The sequence below is a fragment of the Patagioenas fasciata genome, chromosome 2 (genome assembly GCF_037038585.1).
Source record: "Patagioenas fasciata isolate bPatFas1 chromosome 2, bPatFas1.hap1, whole genome shotgun sequence".
Classification (NCBI taxonomy): domain Eukaryota; kingdom Metazoa; phylum Chordata; class Aves; order Columbiformes; family Columbidae; genus Patagioenas; species Patagioenas fasciata.
The window spans coordinates 111967329-111983694 of NC_092521.1; the positions used below are offsets into that span (position 1 = coordinate 111967329).

Consider the following 16366-nt stretch of genomic DNA (forward strand, 5'->3'; position numbering starts at 1 on the left):
ATTAAATAAGGATTATCCCTTCTCCCCAGTACAATTACTTATTTATAACAATGATAAAATTGCCTAATAAAAAAGATTGTAATATTTTTTAAAACAGATCTAGAAAACAGTCTGCTTTCCGTGTAAGTCATTCAGGGATGTTTGGGGGGTTTGAGCGTCTTTTAAAATTAAGTCTCAGCATTCTGCCAAAAGAGAGGGGAAAAAAGCCTCATCATAAAGCCTACTGCAGTTAAACAGCCAGAATCTACATTATGGAGAAATATAAAGAAGACACACAGCAGCCAGGGAATTGGCTTTCATGGGGAGTGTAGAAAATTAAGCAATTGGACTAAAACTGAGGCCAGACTACAGAGCCAAGGGACAATACCACTGGGACAAGTACTTCCATAAGTCACCCATCTCTAATATGCTCCATCTAGGCAAAACAGTCTGTTCCTATCTATCTGTATTTCTTCTCATAGTGGGCACCTCGCACTTTCCCACTCAGGTGAGCTCCCATTTCAGCAGGGTCATGTCAGGCTCTTACATCTTCATCATCACTCACACTCTTTCCAACAGAGCTCACAGCCAAATTAGAGTGGGCTCTTACTGTATCAGGAACTGCATGAGCCTTGACTAATATGCAGCCTGTGCCCCAGGGAATTTAGAGGCCAAACCTAAATTCAGGCATGCTCTCCCTGGAGCTGACGTTTTCCTTGAGTAGGCTCCTGGTGGACTTTATTTCCCGCTTGCTCCTAATTTGAGGAGCCCTGCTTATGGAACTGAGCCACGTTCTGTTGAATTGTGTAATAACCTTCTTAAGAGCTAGGTGTTATTCGTTACCAGGAATATTAGATTCACAAATGGCAATTTTTAGACTGCTTCCACAATGCACAGCAAGTTAAAGTTGCAATAAAACTCCCATGGGTATGTAGGGGTTCACGATTTAAAAGCACTTGGGAAAACAGAAAGAATATGAAAAAAGCCTGGAAGTCTCCACTTGAAATTTAGGTCAAGCATCAGTGACACTAAAACAACAGAGAGAGAGAGAGAGAGTTTCCAGTGTTTAAACAAAACTCTAGAAGAGTATTATGGTTCTGCAAAGGCATAAATCTTACATAAGTGCAGTTTACTTGTGTGATTTTCATTGATCACTTAACTGGATTAGAGTCTTACCAGAATTAAAAACAAATAATTACTTTCTGCATTTACTGCCATGAAATTACTATTAAATACTAAATACATGCTTATTCCTATGCCTTAAAAGAGTATTCAAGGCATACAGTTATTTTTTTGCCCCTTATATTATGATTGATAACAGCTATACAATCTATTAAACCCTTTAACTAATGCTCTTCCTCATTAAATAGCACAATCATTTTTTAGAGATGGACAAAGAAAGGAAAAAAAAAACATTCACGGGTATGTTACTACATTTTTAATTTTTTCCCCACTGAGCTATGTCCACATTTCCTTTTTTTTCTCACTGAATGTTTGACCAAATGGTGTTTTAGCACTACACCAGTCTTGGAAAACTGCTATTCTTTGTACAGATGACTAGTATGAGCAAGCCTGCTGGTATGGGGGCTTGCTTTTGTTCCTTTGTTCCTGAGGATCAAGACATCCGTAAGAAAACAAATCAAAGTAACCTCATGCAACTCAAATGACAAATCATACATTCTGCATAGCAGCAAGGGCCTGACATTAAGCCCCAAAAGTCAATGGAGCCTCACATTGACAAACTGGACACATACAACCCTGCCAAAAGGTGTGGCAAGAGCAGTTAAGATCAACAGATATGCAATCTATTACATAGTTTTAAAAAACCTTGGAAAACAGCAAATGTCTGCTTACAGAATACAAAAATAAACCCTGCAGAACTGAGGAATTCATGATCTATTCTATCACATTTACTCAGCTCTAAAATTTACCAAGAAACCGCCACTGACTTTGGTGAAAACACTAGTCTCACTGAAGCCACTTATGCCACTGCCTTCAACAGCCTCATGATTTCACTCCTGCAAATCCAGCTGTCACTTCTGCCAATAGCATCTGTGAATGACCAGCACCACTGGATATTTGAATTTTCTTTTAGATACCTGTGTCTGAATTCAAATTGCTTAATTTTTTTGTCCTGGTTCCCCAAATGTGATATAACATAGATATAACGTAGTCTTCAAAAGGTGAGGGCTCGTCAAGCTTTCACCTTTGTCCCTTGTTATCTGATCTTCTTGCTAATTCTTAGCTCTTTCACAATAAATTTCTGTCCCATTTAAAAATAAAATAAAAACCACAAACAAGCAAAAAAAACCCCACAAACAAACAAAAAAAACCCCAACAAACCAACCAAACAAAAAATCCCCAAAACCAGTCAAACAAAACCAAACAAAACCACCAACAACAAAAGAAACAAAAAACACCACAAAAACAAGAACTGCCAGTCCTGCTCTAAGCACTAGTTGCACTGGTTGGAAAGGGTCACTAGGGAGCAAGGCCAAGTGGTCCCTCGTCTGGAGGCTGCATAGCCTTTTCTCCAACACCACCAGCCCTGCCAGCAAATGCTTCTCAGGATCCAAACTCAAATTGTCCCAAATGACAGCATGACACCTGATCTAACACTTCTGCTTTCAATCCTTTCATAGACACCTCAAATAACTTATTTTCTAATACATGATTCAGTGCTATGCCAGCTCATGTGATGGCAGCCTCTATTGTACAGGAGACTCAGACGATGGGGTAGAGGCCATGCTGCCCCCAGAACATCCTAGTTATGTGGTCCTGGTTGAGTTGCGTACAGAGTGGCTACAGAGCCACTACCTCCAGTCTCCTGTCTGACTTCTCTCCTAGGGATCTGAGAGCTGGTGGATAAGGGCTCATCTAAGTTTGTCAACTTATTGAGCAGGAGCAAAGCTTTGGTGTTGTTTGGAAGAGTAGAGAGGCCTGTCTAAAGCATCAGGCAGAGACCCCACACAATCAAAGCTGTGCATATGGGGTATCCTCTTCATGTCCAATCATTGCATCTCCCTGATCAGCTGAGTATATTGTACAGCCCTGTGCTATGTCTAGAAAAGTGCATTCAAATGCCAAAGGTGATGGGAGAGAGAAAACATATAGTTAGGATAAGCTTTAGAAGCAGCTACATGGGAACAGTGTTTGAAAAGTGGCAAACCGTCTCTTTCTTAATACCCACCTGAAGTGGTGTCAGGTGCATTTCCACACGGAGTTTCATCCTCAAAACTCTGAATCTGGAAAGGAAAGGAAAAGAGGAAGAAAAGTTATTCTGATGGTAATGATTATGACTGTATGCCTTCTTGGGGGTGCGTGTTAGGGATAAAATGCAGAATAATTCTGGACATTTCAAAGCGAAAACATTAAATCTTTCAGTTGGTTTCTTTTTGGCTTTTTCCTTTTAAAAATATTTGTTCTTGTCATAAACTAGGCTCTAGTCTCAGAACCTTTCCGAGCCTTGCTCAAACTAATCAACACATAAAGGTTCTCAACACCTAAATACATTAACAATCTTGTTCGAACAGCCTCAGAGAAATGTCCCTAGGAAAAAACATGACTTAGTAGAAGAAACTCAAAGAAATGTAACCATATGGAGGCAAATTCTTGCCAAAGAGTGTATGTAAGGTCAGAATTTTTTTTTCTCTAGAAATAAAGATGTGTTTGACTTTTTCACAGTATCAAGGGGAACATGCCATGTCATGATGCTGCATCAACTCCTTGAGAAAAAAAACTTTCTAGAAAAGGGGATCTATTAGATACGAACAACACATAAACATATGTTAGGTGTGTCCTCCATGCAGTCTGTAGCTCAAGAGATCTCTAAGCCCCTCATCATTAAAGACTAAAAGAATATAAGAGAAAGTTGACTCTATATGTGACTATTGTTCTGTTCCCTGTACATCTGCTACTGGCCATTGCCAGACGAATGATTTAGGTGGCCTGATGGTTTCAGCTAGTACATACTTCTTAAAGCCTTAATTTAGTGATGTGGTAGAGAATACTTGTAAGTTAAACAGTAAATGCCCTGTCTTATTTGAACATACAGCGTTGTTCATATCAAATTGTCTTAGACATCAAACTGGGGTGTTTACGATCATTTGCATTTACCGCTCTGCCAATGTCCTCACTTTTGTGTGAGCCCCTAGTCACAGAGCTGCAAGTCCAGCATGCCAAGTGCTTTACAAAGACAGAAGGGCTTCTTTGGGACTATAAATTTGCTGTACCGGAGATCTCTGAAAGACACCCTCTTCTCCACTGAGGCTGATAATCAGGCCCCTGCTCCAATTCTTGAGTCAGCTCTGCAGTCATGAAGGCTGCACCAAACCTTTCACAGAAAAATACCTCTTGGGAAGGACTTTAAAAGACAAATATCCTTTACTCGAGAAGAAAGTTACCACCTTAACCTGAACTTTCTCAACACTTTAAAAACTGGAAAACTTTTTTAAGCCTCCCACCTTTCCCAACCATTCCCTGCTCCTCCCTTCCTGCTCTTCATCACTCCCTCCCTCCCCATGCTCCAAATGTTTTTAGGGGTCTACCAACCACTCAATTTCTCCTACTTTCTTTGATTCTTATGGTAGAGCCTAATTTTTGGACTCCTTCCTTTTCCTCGTTCTTGAAGGATGGCTGGAAACAGAAGAGTATTCCTATTGGCATCCCAGTGGAGTCTGTATGTTTGGAGAGTATCCTGCCATAGCCCTTTTTTCTGCAGTAGTATGGCCAGAAAAACTGCTGCTCATGTAACAACTCTACGTGCAAGTAAGGGACCAGCAAGTATCCTGGTCTCTTCTATTTCATATTGAACCCCTGCTGACAACCCACTCTTGCTAAAACATACAGATAGCTGAATATTATGGACTTTGTAGACTGGATATGAAAACAAGCTGCTGTTCCGAGTTATTCTGGTTTTAGGATGCTCGGCTTAGAGAGTGACAAAGTATTTCAAACACTGCTGTAAAACCAAGGCTAATTTTGCGATGCGACTTTCAGAAAGAGCATACCAGAAAATTAGCTTGGGGGAAAAAAAGATGGAAAAAATCTCAAACCCTGGTTACTGACTGGATCTGTAAAAATCTCCTTTATTATACATATTAGTGTTCCTGTAACTTCCTTCTATCAACAAAAACCACACAACCTAGTGCTGCATAAAACACATTGGCATCTTACACTATCATACTGGTTGAATGAATCCTACCTTAGTAACATCAGTGTCAACTTCTTTGACAGTATCCTAACACAAAGACAATTTAAAATAATCAAAATCCCAATGTGTAGTAGGAATCCTATTGCTTTTCCCTATAATGCTGCTGCATGGTGGTTGTTGAAGTAATTTACTCTAGCTTCTATCTTGAAAAAGATAATGCAAACTTATACCATGAATATGGGTGGAGATACACTGCTAGCACTACACACAAAAATCCACCTCACCTCTTCCATTTCAAATGAGTCTGGTGACTTGCAATTTAGGTCAGCCACTTTTGTGAATGTGTGGGTCACAAGCAAAGGTGACTCCTTTCTTGGCTTCTCTTTGGCAGGCACCTCACACGACAGAGAAAGGTGGGGCTGTTTTGCAACTAGGCGCGATGAAGCCCAGGTTTTCCATGGTGGAGTCAGTGGATGCTGGGATGTGGGATATGCTGAGGGACCTTCGTCTCTGTAGGATTGCACCGGGGTCAGACAATCTGACGTAACACAAGCAGAAAAGCCTGCCTGAACTATTTCTCTCTCAGCAATATCTGCACAAGAATGATATTGTGCTTTCTTGCTGGACAAGTTGGCTTCCCCAGGTGCCAGTGAATCCTGTTTCAGCAGTGCTGTCTGCTGAGAAGCCCTCTTTAGGAGTTGGCCTATTCTTCTCTGCTTTGCTCCTGTGACTGCAGGTCTGCTCTTTGCAGTGTCCAAGAGGTCGATCTCATCCCCGCTGCCATCCTGTACTTGGGTCTGTTGGGTGTTGACATTGATCAGCAAAGATGAGAGGGCACTGGTTACGTGGTCAAATAGTTCCAGATGTTGAAAACGTTCTGAAGTTTGACAGAATGGAAGGCAACATGGTTATTAAAAATATAATTTGGAGTAATTGGTACAATGATTATTCAAACTTGTAATTGCCAAGAACATTCTGAGTACCTGATTCAAAAGTGGCTAAATTTTTCTATTTGCTTCCAGAGGATCCATTCAGGCTACATAGAGACACCATTGCGTAGTTCTTTATATTAGACAAACATGCAACATTACATTTGTTGGATCAAGTGCAACTGAACACTGCTCTGTGTGAATAAAGGTTACAGAATCCAGCCTGACATTCTCCAGTTGGCTGGGCCGACTTGGATGCCATTTTTGAGGACTTATTAAAATTCATGTGAAAAAAGTTAATAAAATCTGATCTCAAATGTTTACAGCTGGCAGCTGTCCAGGATAACTGCAAAATGCATATAGCCATTAAATGATAAAAATTTACCATAGAAGTTATGTTCTCGCTTTCATAGCAGCACAAAGAAAAACACCTATACCCCAGGAACTCATAGCTGATGTCAGATAAAGTTTTTTTCATTGTACCAACCCTCTGTAATTTCTGGGTCATTTCTTCCATGGCATAACATCTAAAAAGTAGGTAATAATGTTTTGTCAAAGGGATTCTGGAGGTTTCCGTCACTACAACACTATGAAGTTATTTATAGAAAGAAACACAACATATTTGCTTGCACATACTTTCTAGACCTATCCTGAGGCAATGAATATGTCACCAGGACTCCTCCTTCCCTGCGAGATTCATTGAGGACAGTAGATGGCAAAATGCTAACATTCTTGGCTGCTTTTACAGAGCAGACAAACTGCATGCAGTCTGTTGGTAATGCTGCTTCACTGACAATTAGACAACAAGGGGATATTTAACATGGTTCTGAGCTGGTCCTTCACATCGGGGACCAATATTGTGCCATGAAATTTCTGATAGTTACTATATCTCACCAACACACCTCTTTTATTTTTCCCCAGAAATTGCCTGGTTTTTAACATTGGAGGAAAACATTGCCATTGCTGCTACTTTTTGAGGCGTGGTCAACGGTTTCACCTGATGTTGTCTAAAGGAGTTATCTGGTCTGTCAGTACACAAATTACACAGTGTTGTATAAGTTTGGGGTGTCTGAATAAATAATTAATTTGTTTGTACATCCACTGCACTACTAAATGCTTTCCATGTATAGCACATCTTCTCCTCAGTATTTATCTGGCTCCCACTATGTCAGGCCATAAAAATGCCAAGTGCTAATCTCCTGTCGAGGGTTAAGATTGCGGGGTGACAATCAAACCCTGGCAGATGTATTGCTAACCTCCTCTCCCCCCCACTTCCCCCTTTTGCCCCTCCCTCTCCCCCCTTCCCACTCAGGACAGGCGATCGGGAGGGAAAGAAGGACAGAGAGAAGAGAGTTGGAAAAGTTAAAGATGTTTTACTAATGCTACTAATAAGAATAGAGAAAATAATACAAAATATACAAAACCAATCTTGAAAGTCTCAGCAACTGCAGAGCCAGCACCCAAAGTCCTGGATTAGACTCTGTAGCCAAATGGAGCTGGATTCAGTCTCTCACTAGGCCTCAGTTCACAGGGACGACCAGCAAGGTCCTCTCCTAATGTCAGCCATGAGGAAAAAAGGGGCGAGATCCTCGTGATCTCCCACTTTTATATGAAGTATTCACGTGAATGGAATGTTATACACCATTGGTCAGTCTCTCGGTCATCAGTTTCTCGTTGCCCCTCTCGCGAGATGTCCATCCGTGCTTATCAATAAGTTTGCATTCCATTGCTAGGTTTAACCAAAACATGTGTTGGGTTCTCCAGGAAAATGCAGCTAACATGAAGGCTTTAGCTGACAGGCAAATTCACTAAAAGAGAAACTTGTTTTTAACAAAACCAGGACATCTCCTTTAACTGACAGTGGCAGAGCAGTCCAGTCCTTCTCTCGGTTTGAACCAGAATCAGACTTGCTGCCATTTGAAATAGTTTTTATGCACTGCTTAGCTTTTGCAAATTATTTCTAAGACCTTAAGACAACTAAAGGACAGATGAAAGATTGAGAGAAATGATAAATGAACAACATAAAAAATCCCCTCAGTCATGTGCAATGTAATAAACACACAAGTCATGAAGAAATTATGTCAGGGACAGCCTTGCTTCATGGACTGTTTCTCTCCAGGCAAGCAGTCCCTTCATCTCTTAGTTATGATCCTCAAGGATTGTGCCTTAAATAGGCAAGAGGCTGATAAGATCTCTTTAGTTCCTGCAGCAAAATAATCTAAAGTTGTGGCACAGATGAGATATTAAATCACATGGATTCAATTTTACTAGAAACTTCAGCTGAAACAGCAAATGGCCATGCTGTAAACAAGACCAATGGATCTTCAATAGAATCTGTATCTTTTACAGCGCTTCTAATGAGTTGTTACCATTTAGCCCTGGGCTAACAGCTAAAGAGTAGAGGGCTGCTCCCTCTTGCCTTTCCTTCCTTGGAGGGAAGGAAGGGAAAAGGAGAAAATACTCATGGCTTGAAATAGAAACAGATTTAGGAGAACAATAGTAAAAGAAGAGTGATACAGAGCAATACTGGAACACACACTACCAGCAATGAATGCCAGAGGCTGGACTCTGCAAGCACAGCAAGTCCAGCAAAACACAGAGAACAGAGCAGGTCTAGGGAAGACATGGGAACAGGACCCGTCATGGATTGCAGCCATGTTCTGCAACTTCACGCTTATATATGGAGCATAGCGTTAATGGCATGTAATACCATGATATTCTGAATGTCAATCTAGGTGCTGTCCTGTCTGTGCCCCTCTCCTAACAATTTGTACCTGCAGCTGGATGGCTGAAGAAGTCCTTGGTTTGCCTGACAACAGCCAAAATATCAGTGAGTCCCAAACACTGGAAAGCTACTGGAAGAAAACTTTATCCCAGCATGCTATCTCATTTTTCTTATACTAAATCCAAAACAAAAGACCTTGCTAGGTACTAAAAAGAAAATACTCTAACCACATGGAAAATTACCTTGAGTTCAGCTAACTCAGTGTATGACTTTGTAATAACCATTTTTTAATTTAGGAGGAGAAGCTCAGTTTCATTCCTCCTTCCTTAAATCTGGTATTACATAGGCTGACATAGTTATCTACATGGACGATCTGAAAAGTCTTCAGTAGGCCTACAGTGGAATGAAGGAATGCAGAACATTTCCAGACCTAGCAAGAATTTTTCAATCAACTATTTGTTTTGTTTTGTTTTGTTTTTTTCCCCTCCAACAAATAGCAGAATTTGGAAAAATCAGAACTTTCAATGGAAAAAACAAGACATCTGAGACTGCTCATTTTTTTCTCAGGAAAAATAAAAATGAAATGTCATCATTGTCTACTTGGTCATATATTTAAATATTTTCCTTTTTTTAGATTGTTTTGTCTTGAGTCTTGACAGTGCTGCCTTTTCTTGAATCGAAGCTGTACTTCAGAGATTGTATCCAGCAATTTACATTTCATTTCTCTTGTAGGGGTTTGATTTGCTACCTGATATATATCTCAAATGATGTGTGCATCTCTATCCTAGTTGACCTGTTGGTGGTCACAGGACAACATTGTATCGTGGGAAATGATGTCTACCTAATACACCCATCACACAGAAGAGAGCGAGACTTAAACTACAGCTCCATTGAAGGGATTGTAGCAGCTGAGACAGACAAAAATGAGAATGAAAAATCTCCAGAAACAAAACCCTAAACCCAAGTAGATTTAGATATAGCAGTAGGAATAGGAAGTACCAAAATGTGGGTGGTTTTGTCTTGTTTTATTTTTCGGTTGCTGTTTAATTTTTAAGCATCAGATTGAAACAGTTAAACACTTTGGAACTAAGAGGTTCAGAAATGTTGAAATGTTTTCAAAGAATTTGAGGATCAGCTTATTCAGAGATATAATTACTTTTCACTTCTGATTGTCAAGTGAGTTTATTTCTTCAGTTAGGAATTCAAATATCAATTCTAATGAGGTCAGTAAATTTTTCACTACTGTTAAATAAATGATAGGAATAAGCTTTGCTTTTGGATCTGGCTGAGAATGTGAAAGGGTGACCAACATTTTCAAAACTACACCTTATTTTTGTGAACTGAACCTTTTGAAAATTCTGAAAATACTGGGGAAAGAGCACCAAGTGAGGGTACCAATTAGTAAGTAAATCTATGAACAATCCACTCCTGTTTTAAAAGGTCTAATGAGCAGTGAAGGAGGCCTAGAAAACTACATTCTTCACAAGCAAGGAAGAGTGAGACAGAAACAGTAAAGCACTGCATTAGGAAATGAAAGAAATATGAAAGTGGAGAGTGATCACTCTGCTTTGGAAGTCCTTGGTCTCTCTCACCTCGCTTTCCTTTTTTCCTCCAGGTTTCTTGTCTTCTGTATTGTACCTATAACCTTTTTCCTTTTCTCCCACTTTCTCAGAGTAACATGTTGTACTAAATCAATTAACTAATTAATTAATTAATCTACTCAGCACTTCTCAGACCACACATGGAACACTGTGCTCAGTTTCGGTCCCTGCTATACAAAAAAGATGTGGACAGGCTGGAGAATGTCAGAGAAGGGACAAAAAGATGAGCAAAGGACTGCAAAGGTGCCATATGAGGACAGGCTGAGAGAACTGGGCTTGTTCAGCCTCCAGAAAAGACAGCTTAGGGGAGACCTTATCACTGTGTTCCAGTAAATGGCTGCAAAGAAGATGGAGACTCCCTTTTTACAAGCAGACACATGGAAAAGATGAGGGGTAATGGGTGCAAGTTACTCCTGGAGAGATTTCAACTGGACACAAGAGGAAAATTTTTCATGCTGAAAACAATAATCCATTGGAATAATCTCACGGAAGCAGTGGATTCCCCAACAACGGACACTTTTAAAATTCAGCTGGACAGGGTGCTGGGTCATCTTGTCTAAACTGTGCTTTGGCCAAGAAAGGTTGGACAAGATGATCTTTGTTGTCCCTTCCAACCTGGTATTCTATGAACTTTCTCTGCTGATCCAGAGAAATAGGAGAAAGTAAACTGCCAAGGAGATAACTTCTCAGGCATTCACTAACTCAGATTAAACTATTTATTCCTTTTTCATGACTAGAGACAAATGAGAGTGATTCAGACTGTATTTGCCTTGAAATTTTTCAGTGATAATATACCAAACAGGGTGACTGAGTTAATCCAGCACATCTCTGGGAGCAGTGGTTCAACAGACTGTTGAAATCTCTAGACTGCTGAACGGTCTGCCTCATTTTGCCACTTTCATTTCAATGCCTCAGTGAAGCAGCACTCTGACAGTAAGGAGTCTGAAGTTCCCTAAATTGTTCATAGAGAGGTAAATGCTCTTGAACATCTTTAGACCTGAACCTTCTACTTAACTTACAGAGAAAAGTCTTCTACTGCAGGCCTGCAAAAATGCCTATTCTCCTCATTGCCATTATAGGAAACGTAGGATTCTGCTTTAGAACAGCTGGCTTAATTAGATGCCAAAAAATTTAGGTGCTGAAGGCAGATAGATTAGGCCTAGCTCTGGAGGTGCAATCCATCTTAAAATCTAATAACATAGATTTGTCACTCCTCCTTCTTGCTATACCTCACTATAAAATCATCAGACAACCTAAGGTTGGCGAGATTGGAAAAACACAGCTTACAAACAAATGCCATTTGAGGATATTCTTCAGATGTTTGTATGCTAAACCTGATACATTCCTTTTTAGCTATAAGTCCTCCCCTGGAATACCAGCTGTAGAAAGGTACTTGTGCACGATTATCTACATGGTCACTGAGACAGACTGGCTTCTTCTGAGAGATGTCTAAAGTGATGGTCACCACAGGACTTGCTCAACTCTCTCCATTTGCTATGGAGATAGAAAGACTGCAATGATTAAGATCCTTGAGATGGTGCTTCAGCTAAATGCTTATGATTTGGTGCAGTGAACCAGGCTGAGATAAATTACCACATATATGGAAACGTAGTCAGTGAAAAGATAAGAGATAAGCATCTCCGAAGGATGAATCCCACCTCTCTTGACTAAATGTTCCCAGCCCAGACACATACTTAGGAGGCCTAAGCAGATGGTGTGAAAAGCCCCTCCCAAACTGTCAAAAGCAAGATAACATGTTTTGATGGACATCACACCCACCAGAAAAGAAATTAAAATCTTATCTTACTTCACAGCAGCTCCCCCATACAGATAAGCCATTCACATATACTAAAAGTGTTCCCATTGAGGATGACTGTAGGATGAGTCATTAAATTCACACCTTAGCTTACCACTCCCTGCCTTCGCTGTGCAAACTCCTTCCCTCAGAGGCTCTTTCTCTGCTCTCATTCCCTCCTAGTTCTCTACCTTCTTCCCTGAGGTCTCCATCCACAACCCACTCATAATTATTATCTCTAATCCCTCTCTCTCAGAGAAGTTACAGAAAGAGAAAGTGAGAGCTGAGAAACCTGTTTGATGTGTCAGTTTGATGTAAATATTGAAATGTATGCACAGGGCTTGCTATTTAAAAAAAAAAAAAAAAAAAAGAGAAAAACACATTTTCCACAATGCTCTGACATTTCTGTTTCAATTCTCTTTCCATCCATACTGCTTCCTTAGTGTAATTTTAAATGGGAATGCACAGGCTATGCAAGAGATCCTGCTTCACTGAGCATCTTAAGTAGACAGAAGATTTCAAGAGCCATCTGGCTATCCTATGCAACAAACGAGGGGAAATGATGTCAAAATTGGACTTTTCAAAGGGGTGATATACTGACACATTAAGAATGCTATTTTAACACAGATATATCTTTAGGGTGAGGACCTTGTATTCATTGCTCAACTGCAAAATACACAACACAAGAACTAAAACCATCTAAAGGAATAAAAATTGAGACTGAGTGCCTTCAATGGTGCAATTTTTTTGTACTTAAAATATGATCCTCGTTTACATCTTGGAGCATATTTGAAACACAAAATTGTTAGGTTCTAGTTAGGGATTTGCGGGTCTGATGCACAAGCTCTGCTACCTTTAGTCATGGGAAGTTAAGACCTTGCCATCTGTTATCCACATTTCCCTGTGAGAGGAGTCTTGATGCCACCAAGTGAAAAAGAAAATGTGAGTCTGCGTCTGGCCTAGCTGAATTCAAAATTCTGTGTATTGGCTTACACCACCAATGATGGTGGCTATGTGCTAACATGCTGCCGGTGAAGTGGCTGAGGCAATGGACCCATGTTCAATTCTGTAGCCTCTATGACACCAACAACAATCTCTGGTGGTGGGCTAGGTCTTACAGGGGATGGGTGGCTATGTTTCAAAATGCCACAAGCTGGTAACTCCAGCACATAGATCAGAGTCCTCAGATGAGGAGAGCTATACAGCATTTAACAAAAGCATATATGAGGATCTCCGATGTTTGCTGAATACATGTCACTTCTTCACACATTTTGTTTTGTAAGCCTCTTCTACTTGACCCCTCTCAGTATCCCCTGCTATTTATTTTACCTCCTGGCTAAAATTCCTCATTTTGCCAAAATGCCTCTCCTTACCATATAGATTTGGTCTCTCAATGTCCATCCGCTGCTTCTGAGCTTCCAAAAAGACTCGGATGTTGATCCCTTTTGCTACAGAAGCACCACTGAGGAATCGAGGAGGGATTTTAGTGCAGACATCGGGTTCTTCTGTACCAAACCCCAAATCAAGAAGAATCTCCACCGGATCCTTTTCCCAGAGCACCAGCCATTCGGTGATGCTATGCAGAAAACATCAGGATTATTTACACCACTGTATTAGTACCACTTTTCTCTTGAAGTAGCTATTATATAGTATATGGTCTGATTTCTGTTAAAGAATACTCTTCCCTTCTTTTACCCTCTTGTAGAGACTATTATTTAAGTGATGTAGTCCTTTTCAGTCACATTGTTGAGAGATTAATGCACGTTCCTGCCCCCAGAGGAATTTGGTGGCATGGGATCTAGATAGCTTAGCAAAAGGAACTTTAATAAAAGGTGTAGGTTCACAGCTCTGCAGGCTCACTTCTCTCTAGACGCAATACAGACAAGGCACGCTGCAGCTGCCATAGGACCTTGCAGCCTTTAACCTTCCAGTGGATTCAAAGCCCACTGCAGTTTCAGGTAGCTTTCTGTTTGTACTAGTACAAACACATTTGAGATCAGACACCTGTTATTGAGAAGGCCATTTTGATCTTATTAAAATAAATTAAGACATGCCTTTACAAACTAAGACCTTGAACTGCATATTCAAAATTGTACTCACACTGGTTGGTCTCTAAATGGGCTAATTCCTTGTATTCCTGTCTGGGAATGCATGGAAATAACTAACCTCTGAGATACACCAGTGAGTGACTGGGAAGAGCTGAGACTGCTGCATCTTGACATTACTGGACTTTCTGAAAACTCTTGCAGGAACCTGGTTGGAAAAAAACAACAATGAAATGTGTTTACTCACATGCTCCTCTGGGACATCATTATGATTTTTTCCTAAAATAACCATTTGGATTTTGTCTTGGTTTATAATGATACATGATAGCAGTGCCTTATAAGAAGAGCAGGCATGAGACTGTGGCAATACGTTTGTTCTCAAGAACAGTATGTTACAGTAGGTGTGAGAACGTAGGTGTGAGGTACCAGTAAATGCTAATTATAAAGGTGGCAGAATGGCTCACTTTTGACAGATGGTGAATCTTTGGGGAACCTTTAGGGAGCACAGTTTCTCTAGCCACCTACTGCAAGAGATATAATTGCTCTTAACAAAGTTTTGGAGAGACAAGGCACAATGAGTTGCAGCAGCAGGAGTGGCACCTGAGAATAATTCTTTGCTTCACCTCTTGTTGTGTTTGTATCTGCTCATCTACAGAGACATAACTGCTTTTCGGAGCCCGCTCACTGCAAAAGGAACATCCTGTGGCGTGGTAGTCTTTCTCAACAGGTAAAGTGATGTGCTTTTGTTACACCCAAGCTTAAGTTTACCTACATGTACCTATCAAGATCAGTAGCAAATCTCTATATACAGTGGAAGCATTGCCTTGATTTTTTTTTCAATTTATTTTATTTTTTTTATTCATCTCAGGTTATCCATCAGCTCACATCTCAAACACGCCTTGGAGGATATGTAGATTTTTGAACTAATACTGTTGCTATCAGTTTGAGAGAAGAATAATAATTTTAAAAGAATCCTCCTTTTGTCATAAAGAAAAGAAAGAAGAAAGAATTTATACCAATTTCTATGGTGTCTGAAACCTACCTTCTGTAGTTTTGCATAGTCATTTGTACCATTTCTAGTACTGACAACGAAACTGAAAACAAGAACAAATAAAAATAATATATTATCTTACCTTTTTTACCCCCCTCAAAACAAAAACGTGTCAAACTGGAGAAAAAAACAAAGGACTGATGACATTATATAAGTAAACATTTTAGTCTGATTGGCAGAGTTGCAGAACAATACCATTGTTGGAAGCTCAATTCACAGTATATGTTAGTCACAAATAAATGCAATACACATCAAAAGAAGGGGAAAATAGGTGCCTCTATATTTCATAGACCAGTAGCAGTCCAGTCTAAGCCCCTGGTATTTAAAATAAGCACTATGAATTGGGTTCCACCATCTGCTGCAGAGCTGTCAAAATTATTTATACAGAAAATACGATGACAATAGCTTTTAATGCCTGCCTTTTTAGTAAAAAAAATACGTAATTTCAAATTCTCATTCCAGCACACACTGATACAACTTTTTTGTGTCTAACAGATTTTCAGGTGTAATTCACTGGAATGTTGTAAGTACTTTACTATTGATTTCTCTGGGCTTTGCATCATGCTCTCAACGTGTTTGAGAGAATTGAGTTGCAGGACAATTGCAAGTGTTTTTGGATGAGAGAATATTTATCCAAGAACTACTAATATTGTTTAATGGACTCCCAAGTGTGCTGTACCTATGAGCTGTAAGGTGCACATTTCATCACTTCATGATGATGAAATGGGAATAATATGCAAATACGTAGCGTCTGTAGTTGTCATTTCCCCTCCTAACACTGAAATAACAGGCACGTTGATCCTCGGAAAACTGGGGCAGCATTTGCCTAAAAGCATAGTAGATATCCTTCTCTGTTCCACAAGCTGAATATTTTGTGTCTAGCTTTTAAAGTTTTCTATTTAACAAAATTGTGTCAATAAAGAAGGAGAAAACATCCTTTGACATTCTCTACTGAATTATTCCTCTGCTTGTAAATTCTAACACAAATTCCTTCTGTCTTACTCAGTGTAAGGATATCCATCCAAATTGAGAACATAAAGGTTACTGACATCCTGTAATTTGCTGTGGTAACATAAACCAGACTTTCTA

General features: G+C 39.9%; 1 protein-coding gene and 1 long non-coding RNA gene across 15 annotated transcripts in view; one reads left to right on the top strand and one right to left on the bottom strand.

Annotated features, from left to right (window-relative positions):
- Nucleotides 1-16366, top strand: part of LOC139827242 (uncharacterized) — a 77291-nt gene that overhangs the window by 56887 nt on the left and 4038 nt on the right. For 5 of the 9 annotated variants that reach the window (XR_011737673.1, XR_011737665.1, XR_011737669.1 and 2 more), the window contains one exon: nucleotides 14882-14953. This is a non-coding gene — a long non-coding RNA (uncharacterized lncRNA). The other 4 variants (XR_011737668.1, XR_011737671.1, XR_011737666.1 and 1 more) reach the window with 2 other exon arrangements.
- The window catches only part of ITPRID1 (ITPR interacting domain containing 1), a 50755-nt gene that overhangs the window by 20665 nt on the left and 13724 nt on the right, over nucleotides 1-16366 (bottom strand). For all 6 annotated transcript variants that reach the window (XM_071804739.1, XM_071804738.1, XM_071804735.1 and 3 more), the window contains 5 exons: nucleotides 15269-15320; nucleotides 14348-14434; nucleotides 13555-13757; nucleotides 5416-6008; nucleotides 3170-3224 (listed from right to left, as the gene is read on the bottom strand). In XM_071804739.1, coding sequence (XP_071660840.1) covers nucleotides 3170-3224; nucleotides 5416-6008; nucleotides 13555-13757; nucleotides 14348-14434; nucleotides 15269-15300 — 970 coding nt within the window. In that variant the 5' untranslated portion in view covers nucleotides 15301-15320. The remainder of the gene's footprint in view (nucleotides 1-3169; nucleotides 3225-5415; nucleotides 6009-13554; nucleotides 13758-14347; nucleotides 14435-15268; nucleotides 15321-16366) is intronic.